This window comes from Oryx dammah, unplaced genomic scaffold (genome assembly GCF_014754425.2).
Source record: "Oryx dammah isolate SB20612 unplaced genomic scaffold, SCBI_Odam_1.1 HiC_scaffold_17, whole genome shotgun sequence".
Classification (NCBI taxonomy): Eukaryota; Metazoa; Chordata; class Mammalia; order Artiodactyla; family Bovidae; genus Oryx; species Oryx dammah.
The window spans coordinates 44,284,655-44,297,740 of record NW_024070201.1 but is presented as its reverse complement, the minus strand read 5'-3'; the positions used below and the strand labels follow the sequence as shown (position 1 = coordinate 44,297,740).

Here is a 13,086-nt window from a genome sequence, read left to right as displayed (position 1 = left end):
ACCTCACAGAGGTTCTCATGGTTGCTGCGTTCAGTCGTCAGGCTAGCCTCAGAAAGGAGTTGTGGGCTTGCTTTCTCTGGGACATGATTCAAGAGAGAGAAATGAGGGCTTCCAGGAAACTTTGAAACAGAAGGATGTAAGTTCAATGACTGATCAGATGATCTTTAAGAATCTTTTCAGTAAATATGAGTAGAGGTTATTTGAGGAGAAGAGGGGAATAGGGTGGGGTTTAGAACTCAAAGAGAATGGAAAAGATTTGGAACAATCTCTGAAAGAAACCAGCCAGAGATGAATACAAGTTTGCCAGGCAGTGTTGGAACATCAGCTGTGATTAGATAGAGTAAATTTGTGTGGAAACAAATTGGCATCATTAAGTGACTTTTACCAGCAATTCTCAGGCCATGAGGAGTGGAAACATAGGCAACAGTCTGAGGTTTGGCACCGACTGGGCACTGGTGACGCAAACACACTTCAGACCTAGGGGCAAGAATGAGTTGGAGGGAGAATTTTCTGGTGCAGAAATGGCACAACGGAAGTGACAAGCCTTAAGGTATACGGTGGCTATGGAGGCAAATACTGCATAAAGGAAGTTGATAAACTAGGAAAATAGGGAGTTATTAAGTAACTAGTAGCCACAGAAGTCAAAATTAAAGATGTTTTGAGTAAGTAAAAGCGCTAGTTGAAAGGTCAGAGTATTGTGGCTAGAGGAGAGAATTTCAGAGTTGAAGATTTTAGAAGCAAAACACATACATTCTGGATCAAGATCAGGGTCAAGTAGTAGCTTAGATGGTAAAGAATCTGCCTGCAATGCAGGAGACCCAGGTTCAGTCCCTGGGTTGGGAAGATCTCCAGGAGTAAGGAATGGATACCCACTCCAGTATTCTTGCCTGGAGAATCCCATGGACAGAGGAGCCTGGCGGGCTACAGTCCATGAGGTTGCAAAGAGTCAGACATGACTGAGTGACTAAGCACACACATGATAATTAGGATAGAGGTCGTAGTACACAACAATGGCTGGAGACTGTGCTGGGCCTGGAGATGAGGAGGTGGAGCTGGGCTGGGATAAGACTGGTGAAGGCTGATTTTGAGTTCAGGGACTAGGATGGTACTTCTCAATATAAATGACAAAGACTGGGATGATGATAATGAAAGGCGGAAGCACATGCTAAATAGATGCAAGCTAGGAGAGAGTAGGTAGAAGTTTTACTAACAGTAGACTATGTGAAATTAAGCAACCCCAGGTTTCTAATTAAGACTTTGGTGTGTCTAATTGAAATGTCCACTTGGAAGGTTAGTATGACCAATCAGAACACTGGTATTATCAAATGGAATGCTATTGGAACTTTAATGCAACCAATTTGAACATTATCCTTGTCAACTTTAACATTGGTATGACCAGTTACAACCTGGCATTTAAAACAGCCAGAGGGATTCTGGCAATAAAGGAAGCAGAGTAGATTCTTATCTTCAAGAGAGATGCCTTATGAAGCTTTTTTGAATCCCACTTGTCTTGGTAGGATTGGGTCAAGATATTGTATATTGGGTCAATATCTAGGTCAAGATGTCATCTTATATCTTGACCGCTAGTCAATAGACGACTGCATAAATACCATCTTAAAAGACTCAAGCACTCCACAGGAGCTGTGTTTTTAACTCTCCTGTCCCTAGGCCTTGGCATCTGATAGTTGAACAAATGATTGAAGTCTCATGGAAGAAAACTTTCTCAGTTCTCAGCACTCCAAAGCAACTGTTATTATCCTATGGACCTGGAGTTCTAGAATCATCCATTTTTCCTTTTGCACTGCTGGCTGGGAAATTCACACACATTGTACTTAATCTCTAGCTGTGAATAGAACTTTCAGTTCAGTTCAGTCACTCAGTCATGTCTGACTCTTTGCAACCTCATGGACTGCAGCACACCAGCATCCCTGTCCATCACCAACTCCCAGAGTTTACTCAAACTCGTGTCTATCATGGTGATGCCATCCAACCATCTCATCCTCTGTCGTCCCCCTCTCCTCCTGCCTTCAATCTTTCCCATCATCAGGGTCTTTTCCAGTGAGTCAGCTCTTCGCATCAGGTGGCCAAAGTATTGGAGTTCTTCCAATGAATATTCAGTGCTGATTTCCTTTAGGATGGACTGGTTGGATCTCCTTGCAGTCCAAGGGACTCTCAAGAGTCTTCTCCAACACCCCAGTTCAAAAGCATTAATATAGATAATATTGATCATCAATAAAGAATAGAACTTTAGGGTCTGAGTTTTATGCCAGAAGTCACTCTGGCTTCTTCATCTTCTTTCCTTACCTGATTTAATTTTTACAGTTTATTTTTTAACTTAAATTGTCTATTTGCAAGCTGCCTCAAGTAGATAAAAGGACCAATAAATCTTGGGCTCGTTTCTTCGTCTTGAAATAGGGATGATAATGTTGACTGCCTAGTCCCTGGGTGGGGGTTTGTTGAGACAATGTATGTAAAGCACCCAGCAGTGTTGAGCACAGAGGAGGTTCTCAATGAATCTGTCTACCCACCCCTGCTCTCAACACTGGGCTCCCTTATCTGGCTAACTCCTCATGACCAAGGGGCCCCACCTTTGCCCTGTAAGCCAGCTTTACATCTGGCTGGCTCAGGAAGAGCTGGCCTCCTCAGCCCAGTGCAAAGCTCATTTTGCTGAATTCTTTGGGTTCTAGATACTTACTCTCTCAGGTTAGCAAATGGATGGTTTGTAGCCTGGCTTTCAGTGATACTAACGGTCTTTGGCCTAGGAAATCATCTTGTCCAAGTTAAAATCTGTGTCTCGGTTTTATGAGTTGAAGACGGTTCAGAACACATTTGTGGCTGTAGGGTCAGATTGTTGATATCACCATTCTTGTACTAGGTTTGGGTTGCTTAAGATGATACAGAAAGTTCAGACCATGGCAGGATGCCCTTTCCATCTGCTCACATCAGTGGTTACCTTCCTAGGGCCTCTGAGGGCCATATCATAGTCTCCTTGCCAGGACTTGTGTGTCCAGAGTCCGTCGGGTGGCAGGATTTGGGATCTTGTGGAACATTGCCTTTTTGCCCATGGAGAAATGTTACCCCTGGACTGTGGGAGGTCCTCCTGGCTTTTGAGATCTTTCATAATTCCTAGTAGTGCTAAGCAGGTATTTCACCTATCACCTTTGTTTTTCATCTTATTTATGCTTATTAAGTGCATGCATTAATGGCAGGTTGTTGTCTGCTACTATTTTAGACTTGGCAGGACTACTAGGAAAGATACATATCACAAAAGATTATACTATAACCATTCAGTAAATAATCACCGAATATCTGCTTTATGTCCTAGCTCCCTTCTAGATTCATTGCAGTGAGGTCTTAACAGTGAGATGTGTGGAAGACTGGGCTGAATATTGAACTAAGCCCAGGAGATGATATGGAGACTTTGGTTTTGAAACATATATTATTAACATTAGCTTGTTTTTTGTTTGTTTGTTTATTTATTTTGGTGCAGAGAATCTCCTGCCTTTGCTTTAAAAATAGACATGGAGAAATTTTGTTCTCTGAGCCAACCCATCTATTTTTCTCTAACCTGGAAATAATGAATAATTTTTCTCTAACCTGGTTTCTATGGACAAATGTGTTTTCTTGAGAAACATAGCTCACATTGACTCTCAGAGCACAGAGAATAGGATCAGGGACTGTGCAATCCCTGAGTGACCCACCATCAACCCAGGCCTGTTCCAGTGTGACTCACATGTAATGGTTTCAATGTACAATGCAGAGACTGCCTTCCGTGCTATGCATGGAGTTACAGTTGTTCCTACTGCTATGGAGGTTTGTGATTTTGAGATCTGTTTTTGCCTGCAGGAGCTACTAAGTCGTACATCTCTTGAGACCCAGAAGCTCAATCTAATGACCGAAGTGTCTGAGCTGAAGCTCAAGCTGGTGGGCATGGAGAAGGAACAGAAAGAGCAGGAGGAGAAGCAGAAAAAAGCAGAGGTGAGTGCGATAAACCACCCATACTATCCTAAGCTCAGATCAGGGGAAGCTATCCTAATGTGGCCTCAGGCCATCTGATCAACCCCAAGCCTGACAGCCACTGAGTGCCAGAAACATCTATGCATCAGAGACTCAGTGATCTGTTAATACCAAGTTATCAGGTTTTGCTGTGGCTGCAGATTTCAGCAGTGCCCAAACCACCCCGTTTTGGCTCTAGGCTTTATCCTACCTCAGACTGCTGGCAAGGATGAAAAGGAGCAGACAAGACTCAGAGGGACACAAGAGGTCTTCTGCGAGAGATGACCATGTGCTGGGATGGCCACTGTCATTGTTCATGGAGTCTGGAGACACCCTTTAATATGCATTTCAGTGACCCAGTTGCAACCCCTAGATTTTGTGTTTCTTTTCTCCTGATGGCTCCTGTGGGTGAGCCTGTACACAGGCTTTCTCTTAGAGAATGTTTTCCTGTGACTTGTTTTGGTTTGGTTTTCTAAGGCTTCATACGCCATTGATTGGAGCATGCCAAATAGTTTTTTGTTTTGTTTTGTTTGGATAAATGTTTTGAATAAAGTTTAGGCTCAGAGCTCAGAACAGTCTGCTTTAACTTAATATAACCACTTTCTGTGTGTCTCTACCCACAAGCCTCTCTATTTGTATACTGTGCATTCTGAGATGTGGCATTGTGAGATGTGACAAGAAGAGTAGCCTTTAGGTTTAGAAATACTTTGGCTCAATTAACTGACCTAACTGATTAATACCTCTTTGAATTTCAGCAAGTTAACTACTTAATCTCTCTGAACTTCCATTTCTTTATCTGTAAACTGGGTAATTGTCTTATGAAATCAGAAAAAAAAAATAACAAAAGTTAAGTCTGTATCATATGATCTGGCAACCTTGCTTCCATTAAGGCTTATCTAAAATCTAAAGATGGACATTATTCCTTTCAATTAAGCACAAACATCATTGTCCCCTGAAACCTGGCACATTTGTGTTTACTGGGTAAATGCTGGCGATGGAGACACTGCTAATATTTTGGGCATATTCCTTGTGTTGCTTTTGAGAACATGCTCATTAGTAAGAAGTATAGTTTCCAAAAGAAAATTTATCTCCATTAAGCTGAAGACACTATCTTCCGGGGATTAAAAGTACACGCTCTTGAATCAGATCTCTTGGCTGTGATCCAAGCTCAGCTACTCCGTAGCTCTGTGATCTTAGAAAAGTAATTGAACCCGCGCCCCCAAACCTGTGTTTCTTCTTCTGTGAAATGGAGATTAGTAATACTTATGATTTGCTCAGTTGTTCTGAGGACAGAAGGGCATCATGTGCATGTATAGTCCTTAGCATAGTGCTGGATAGCAAGCTTTTATTAGTTACTGCTGATGGTGTTGTTGAGCGTGCTACATTATTGACCTACTGCAGAGTTCACACAGACTGAAAGCCTATCTGTGTGAAGTGTCAACTGAATAGACTATACTTCTTCAATGTCCAGAGAGAAGCAACTGGGTTTTCTCCAGATTTAGAGTTCTTTTACCAATATTTCAAGACATGTGACCACATGTGGATATATATTCAGGCTTGGGGGCGGAAGACTTAAAATCATAGAGACCAAAACCACGGAAAGAAGGAAGGAAAAGAAACAAAAGAGAGGGGGGCTATTAAGTCACACAACTGGAACAGTCTAGGGTTTTAAAAGCTGATCACATTAGATCCAGTTGGCTTTACCATGTCGTTAGAAATCAGGTTTGATGTCTCATTTGGTTCTGTTTCATCCTTGTTCTTGGCTTCCCAGATGGTGCAGTGGTAAAGAATCCACCTGCCAATGCGTGAGGCATAACAGATGCCAGTTAGATCCCTGGGACAGGAAGGTCCCCTGGAGAAGGAAATGGCAACCTGCTCCAGTATTCTTGCCTGGAAAATTCTGTGAACAGAGGAGCCTGGCGGGCTACAGTCCATGGTGTCGCAAAGAGTCAGACACGAATGAGCATGCATGCACCAGCTTATTCTCAGGAAGGCTCTCCCACATGTGACGAAGGTGGCCAAAGTTAGCCTTAGATCCTACTATAGTGGCCTCTGCAGAGAGAGATTTTCTCTTTCAAAGGTTCCCCAGGATTGCATCTCATTGGGCTAGTTTGGCTCAAGTGCTTTGTTCTGATCCAGTCACTGTAGTGGGTGTGGGCCTCAGCTCATGGCAGCAGAATGCTGGGTTAGCACTGAGCTGGATCAGTTCAGCTCCTTTCTGGAGAAGGAAGGGGAGCCCCCACTTCTAGGCCATGTACCACTAATGCAGTCATTTTACTGTTTGCTTTATGTTTTCTTTTCTGAAGGATTATTTTTCAGTCTGAGTTTTTGTCTTTGTTTTCCATTACGCTGTTCATATATGGGGCACCATAAGCCCTAAGCCCCTGGCCTCAGTTCTACCAGATAACAGCCCTTCCCAGCTGCTAGTACAAGCATTAGGTTTCCTTCCACGTGGAAGAATTTTTCAGGCCGTTGAACTTGTGATATTCAGTGACCAGCCCCCTGACCTGAAACAACTTTCTCATTCTTGTAATTGAACAGGATCTTTGCTGGTGTGTTCAGACCCAACACTACTGTCTGTAACTCTCTGGAGCGTCTGAGGCTCAGAGCCATGCAGAGGGCTGCTTAAGCTGCACTATTGTCCTGTGCGTGAAGGTGTTTATTTTGTGTGAGATGTTTGGCCAGCTCAGGTCACTGAGGGCGTAGTAACAAGATTAAAGGGAATGTTGCTTCTCATCCAATGCTGCTGCTGTTTTTCTAGTGAATGTACTTAGCCTAAGGCCTGATTGCTTACAGTTTGAAAGAGGCAAGACTTTTTTTTTTTTTTCTTTTTTCTTTTGAGGTAGCCAGATCTGAACAAACTTTCTCTGTGTAGCTCAGGATTTATTCTAAGCCAGTATCCTGCTGCTCTATAGTCAGTACGGAAGTGATTACAAATGTTCATATATAAACCCGAGGACTTTGAGGTGTAGGTTTCCTGTTAAATGAATACAGTCCTGACAGCCAGCTCACTCAGGAGTCACTGGTGACCCTTCGAGACGTGGGTGAATACTGGGTTTCCTGTTTCCTGTACCTTTTCTTCTGAGCCTTTTGCGGTGGTTCTGGGTCATTTCAGGGGACCCATGTTTGGGTCTGTTAGGTTTATGCCTGAAGAGTAGGATGATAGGAAAAGTAACCAATGCGAAAAGTGATAGACACCACAATTGGGAGGATGGGACATGAAAGAAAGCGATCCAGAGACAAAGGAAAACCTCTGGGTGGCACCCCTACAAAGTCACGGCCCTTGGAGAGATCTTCCTTGGAGAAGGGCATCTGGCTTCCAGCACTCGGTATGCAGGGAGCCTGCAGCTGCATCCCCTTCTGCGTGTAGTACCAGAGCAGCCTTCCAAAAGGGGACCAGGGACCCGGCGTATGCTGGTAAATGGAGCCACCCGATGGGTCAGGAATATCACAGAGAGAACCAGAAACAGTCTCTAGGATTTCCTGGCAGAAAATGGAATATCTTATAGCACAGATGCTGTTGTCATGCTTACTTTCTTCCTATGGGTGGGACTTTGGAAAGGAAGGGTTCTGATTTCTGAACTGGGGCAATCAGAATGATGGACTTGGAGTACAGAGCAAAGGCTGGGATGATTGTGTTTGCTCTGAGAGGCGCTAGCCTGACTTAGAGTATTACTATTCTTGTTTTTATTTTATGTATTTTATTTTATTTACTCATTTTTATTTGTATAGGAAATATACTCCAACAGTTCATAAGTTAAGAGTTCAGAAAGGTATATGCAGCAAAATCTCTTCTTCCCCAGCCAGCAGGCAGGCGCCAGTGTTGTCAGTTTGTTTTGTATCCTTCAGAATTAGCCTATATATGGATAAGCAAATTTAGGTGGATAAATTATCTTCCTCATTTTTGCACAGATACACATGACTTTAGATTTTCTCTTTTTTAATGAGCAGTCAGAGTTCGTTTCATATCAAGCACATTAAAATTTTTCTTTCCTCATTTATATTTATATATTATTTCACTCTCTACCCCCATTTATTTAGCCATTTCTCTTTTGGGGAGGACATTTGTTTCCAAGTGTTTGTTCTTTTAAGTAATGCTGTTGTGAATAAATTTGTAAATGTGTGAAGATATTGAAGTGAAATTGAAGGGTCAAAGGGTATATGCATTTGACCTTTTGACAGGTGTGGAGGTGGTATTCCCACCCTGACATGTCAGAGTGCCAGGATGGTACTAAACTGAGCATGAAGTAAGAGGGGAAAAAACAGCTAAGTAAAACTGTGAACAAGTTTAACAGGTAGGATAGGATAGGAAAGACTGATTATGGGAGCTGCCCAGTAGTCTCTCACAGAAAAGTATCATTAAAAAAAAAGAAATTTAATGGTTAGCAAAACAGGAGGAGTAAATAAAATGAGCTGAGATTACAGAGTAGTGATTAGAACCTCATAAATGTCACCTGGACTTCATGACGTGAGGCCTGAGAATGGAAACACTGCTACAAAAGGCTCCACCGTATGGGAGAGAGACAGACCTGTTGAGAGAGGAAATGGGCTAGCTCTGAAAATAAAGGACTTTAAAGTACATTGAAGTGGCAGGCCTGAGGATGCACATAGTGGAGAACAGCGCTGCCACATGGATCGGAGGTTGAGAGGAGGGTGTTCCAGAATTGCTGGGGTGCACCACGTGGTTACAGGAAGTGGAGGAGGAAAATAGGTGCACTGCTGATCCAGATCCCCAGACTGATGGAGGCAGACAAGGGACAGGAATGGGAGGGAGCGGCAATTTGGAGAGTTCCTAAAAAGACTCCTCTAGGCTTCCCTAGTGACTCGAATAGTAAAGAATCTGCCTGCAGTGCAGGACAGCCACATTCCGTCTCTACGATGGGAAGATCCCCTGGAGAAAGGAATGGCAGTGCACTCCAGCATTCTTGCTTGGGAAATCTCATGAACAGAGGAGCCTGGCGGGCTACAGTCCACAGGGCTTCAAAGAGTTGGACACGACTGAGCGACTCACACTTTTACTCTCAAAAGATTCCTCCAGCTAAACACCTAAGTATTGAAAGGCTGCTTTTTGTTTTTGCTTCTTCCCTACCCCTCTTGTTTTTAGTTTCTGCCCTGAATGTAGATAAACCAGGAAAACTCCCACTCTGGCTCTAATGCTAAAGCAAAGCTAGAAACCAGTTTATGAAGTAGAAGTGAAGAGTATCTTGGGAGCGAGTAGCCATTGTTATTTTGAGACTTCATGACAGTGGAGGAGGGGAAACTCACCATAGACTGCCATGCACTGTAAACTTTGGTAAAGCTTACCTTTGAAAGTTCAGACAAAGAAGAGATGACTCAAAAATATTGAACTGCTTAGAAATATAATTATTTCTGACTGTGTGACCTCACAAATAATACCAATAAAAAGGAGAAGCTTAGAGATACCTTGAAAGAAACTAGTTTTCAAAGGGGCTTGGTCGAAAGGACAAATAAAAGTGCGCCTGTATGACCAGTTATCAGGAAGGGCAAACCCCACTCAAAGGGACAGTGCCGAGGGCAATAGGGAGATTTCCCTTTAAAGTTCCATGCTCAGTGAGAAGGTCAAAGAAAGAATGGGCTTGGTTCTGCTGATGCATCTCACAGGTGCACAGGTGCTTGCTGTGAGTGAATTTTAAAGAATCTGAGAAATCAGTGAGTTGCTGAAAAACTGGAAGTAACCATTTTCTCCTCCTTCTCTTTTTTCAAAATGGCAAAGAAAGAAGAGTTCTACAAAATTCAGTCTGTTGAGTTTGAAGTCAACCCTGTGATGGTTTGTGAGAAGCTAGAAGACAAAGTAGGGGTCTGTGTCTGTTAAGAGCAAGTCATGTCTGTTGGGCCTCACTGGTTTGGCCAGGAGTACATCTTGCAGCATTAGGCCTGGAAAATCCCCACTTTAGTGAGGCATCACATGTGGAAACACTGCTTGGGATAGTCTTGTGGATAAGATATAGGAATTTAGGATGAATGTCAAAATAGGCACCAGTTCAGTTGCTCAGTCGTGTCTGACTCTTTGTGACCCCATGGACTGCAGCACACCAGGCCTCCCTGTCCATCACCAACTCCTGGAGTTTACTCAAACTCATGTCCATTGAGTCGGTGATGCCATCCAACCATCTCATCCTCTGTCGTCCCCTTCTCCCACTTTCAATCTTTCCCAGCATCAGGGTCTTTTCTAATGAGTCAGTTCTTCACATCAGGTGGTCAAAGTATTGGAGCTTCAGCATCAGTCTTTCCAATGAATATTCAGGATTGATCTCCTTTAGGATGGACTGGTTGGGTGTCCTTGCTGTCCAAGGGACCCTCAGGAGTCTTCTCCAACACCACAGTTCAAAAGCATCAGTTCTTTGGCACTCAGCTTTCTTCACAGTCCAACTCTCACATCCATACACGACTACTGGAGAAACCATAGCTTTGACTAGATTGACCTTTGTTGGCAAAGTAATGTCTCTGCTTTTTAATAAGCTATCTAGTTTGGTCATAACTTTTCTTCCAAGGAGCAAGCATCTTATTGGTACCCAAATGATAATGAATAGTGCCTTAAGATTCCTGCTAGGAAGATTTTTTTTTTTGTAGGGGGTCATGTCATCTGCCCTTAGTCTTCCTGCCTGGTGAGCATTTTTAGTCCATTTGGATGCTGAAATAGAAGGCCTTGAAGGTGTGATGGCAAGAAGCCAAAGAAAAATTAACAAGTCAGTTGACATTGGGATTCATGAAGACCCACAGGCTGGAGTGATGGATAAGTTGGCAGAAAAAGAGTAAAAGAGAGGCCAGAAGAACCTGAGTAGTTCAGAGTTCCTGAAGGTAAGGAGTAAAAAGAGGGAGCCACGCAGCTTGAGGACAGAGAACACGTGTGTGGATCTGACCAGGAGGCGGAGAGAGTGTGTGGTGGAGACAGAGCTCCAGCTCATTTGCCTGGAGACTGGAGGTGAGGATGAGGTGATGAAAATCAGGGTCAGTGGGTCTAGACCCCTCACTTGAGAGAGGTACGAATGAAGGGAACAAGAGAAGAGTGAGGGCACCAAAGTTATTGAAACTTACATAAGCGAGAGAAGAACAGGTCTGAAGACAGGCGGGGCCAGTGACTAGGAGAGACTAAATGTTCTGGAAGAGTATGGGAAGCATGCCTGGGCTTCTGTTGTCAGCGATCAATGTCCCGTGGGCCTTCACTATGTCCCGTGACCTTGAGATGTTTTTGATTGCTCTCCCAGTTTGTCTCCATTCCTTACTCAAGTACTTGGTGGCAAAAGGAGAAGCACTGGGGGAAAGTGAACTCCCATTTATCGAAGGCTCCTGTGTGCCAGGCGCCATGCAAGCTGTTTACCAAAGTCAGCTGAGCCAAGGGCGGCCCACCTTCTGTCGCTGATTCTGGGTGAAGACAGGGTGGGGCCCTCTCCAGGCTGGTTTCGGTGAGCTAGCTCCAGGCGGAGTGTCCGGGAGGCCAGGGGCCCGCTCACAACAGCCACGCCTGCAGTGCAGCTCCCCAGGTTCAAGTGGAGCGGCTGGCGTAGGGCCCAAGCCCAGTGTCCTCTCAGCCCCCAAGCTGCCACCTGGACCAGACAAGGTTAGCGGGGAGGAGCTTTTCTTTTTAAAGAACACACAGTTTCTATTGGGGATGGAAACCTTGCCTGCCTGGGCAGGCACCAGGGGGCAGACCCCTCAGCACAGTGCTTGGAACGTCAGTAAAGGTGGGCAGAAAGGGGCCAAACACTGTGATTGGCTGCGACCCTGGCCACCCTAGGCTCTGTCTAGATCTATTGCCAGCCATCTGCTTCACTCTGCCCACAGTCTTCCCCAGCCTCTCGGGTATCATGTTGATGTGAGCAGTACCGTCATCTACCATATCACCCAGTTCCCGACTCCTCGTCTCCTTTACCCCTACCCAGGTGAGGGGTCGAGAATATGCCTTCTTGACATCACTGAGACTCATCCCATCTCTGACTTGACCTAGGCAGAATTAGTCCCTCACCACTCTCTGAAAGCCCCACTGTCTTCCTGGCATAGCACTTATAGCCATTTGTGATTTTTATTTGTATGTTTCTCCTCACTCACCCATGAGTGCCACTGCTTACTGTGGCCTTGGGTCCCTGAAGAATGCCACTAAATGTCTGTGGAGTAGGTAAAGGGAAGCCCAGTGGAGCTGCTAGTCCAAGAGATTCAGAACTAAGTACGTATGAATTCTAAAAGTTGCAGTATTTTTCCGAAGTTGACATAAAAGGCCAAAATGTTCTTGAGGCTTCAGAAGAGTCAGGTGTGGTGTTGGGCGTGAGGGAGTGCTTAGGGTTGGGGACCTGTAAACGTGTTGTGTGCTGTATGTCCCTGGTACTCAGGTGTTGGTATGTTTGGGGAGGGAGTTGGTGTGTGTAGAAGGGATGTGTCCACATGTATGCCCATCTCTGCTGTAGCCGGACTCTGCATCTTGGACCCGGACAGGTAATGATGGCCCCCAGTGTGGCATGAAGGCATTGGCGGAGGGTTGTTCACATTGCAAGACAGGCCTGTGGATGGGGCAGGTGAGGGAAAACACCGCATCTTTTGCTTCCTGTGAAGAAAGCAGGGGGTCGTGGACAGTGTCCCCCGGGTGCCCCGCCGCACACTTCCGTCCTTCTGTTCTGCTTTCCCAGGGAGTTCCGTGTGTGAGTGCAGACTGACCCTGAGTGCTTTTTTCTCCTCTCTCTTCCTTCCTACAGTCGGTTCTGAATGTGATCAGTGAGCTGCAGGAGCAGATGTGTAGGCTGCAGCTGGACATCCACAGGCAGATGCAAGAGCGCCTCTCTCTCAGTAGGGACTACCCTGAGGAGGTGGCGGCCGGCGACGGCGCGGCCCGGCCCCAGCCCTGCGGCCAGGACTGTGCCCACGGGGAGGGGTCACCTGTAGGCACCACACTTAAGTATATGGGAGCATGTGTGTGTGGGGCGTCTCATGGCGGAGGGACCGGGGTGTCTCCTAACCAGAACCGTGTGCGCTAGCTTAACATGGATCTGCAGTCACCTCTGGGCAGAGCTTGGGACTCGCCCTTGAGGGACGTGAGCTGAGCTCTGTGACACTCCCCCAGCAGGATCTGAGCAGGAGAGC

General features: G+C 45.2%; 1 protein-coding gene across 8 annotated transcripts in view; it reads left to right on the top strand.

Annotated features, from left to right (window-relative positions):
- PPFIBP2 (PPFIA binding protein 2) overlaps positions 1–13,086 on the top strand; it is a 158,209-nt gene that overhangs the window by 99,104 nt on the left and 46,019 nt on the right. For 4 of the 8 annotated variants that reach the window (XM_040258459.1, XM_040258460.1, XM_040258466.1 and 1 more), the window contains 2 exons: positions 3,847–3,978; positions 12,702–12,884. In XM_040258459.1, coding sequence (XP_040114393.1) covers positions 3,847–3,978; positions 12,702–12,884 — 315 coding nt within the window. The remainder of the gene's footprint in view (positions 1–3,846; positions 3,979–12,701; positions 12,885–13,086) is intronic. The other 4 variants (XM_040258465.1, XM_040258464.1, XM_040258463.1 and 1 more) reach the window with 1 other exon arrangement.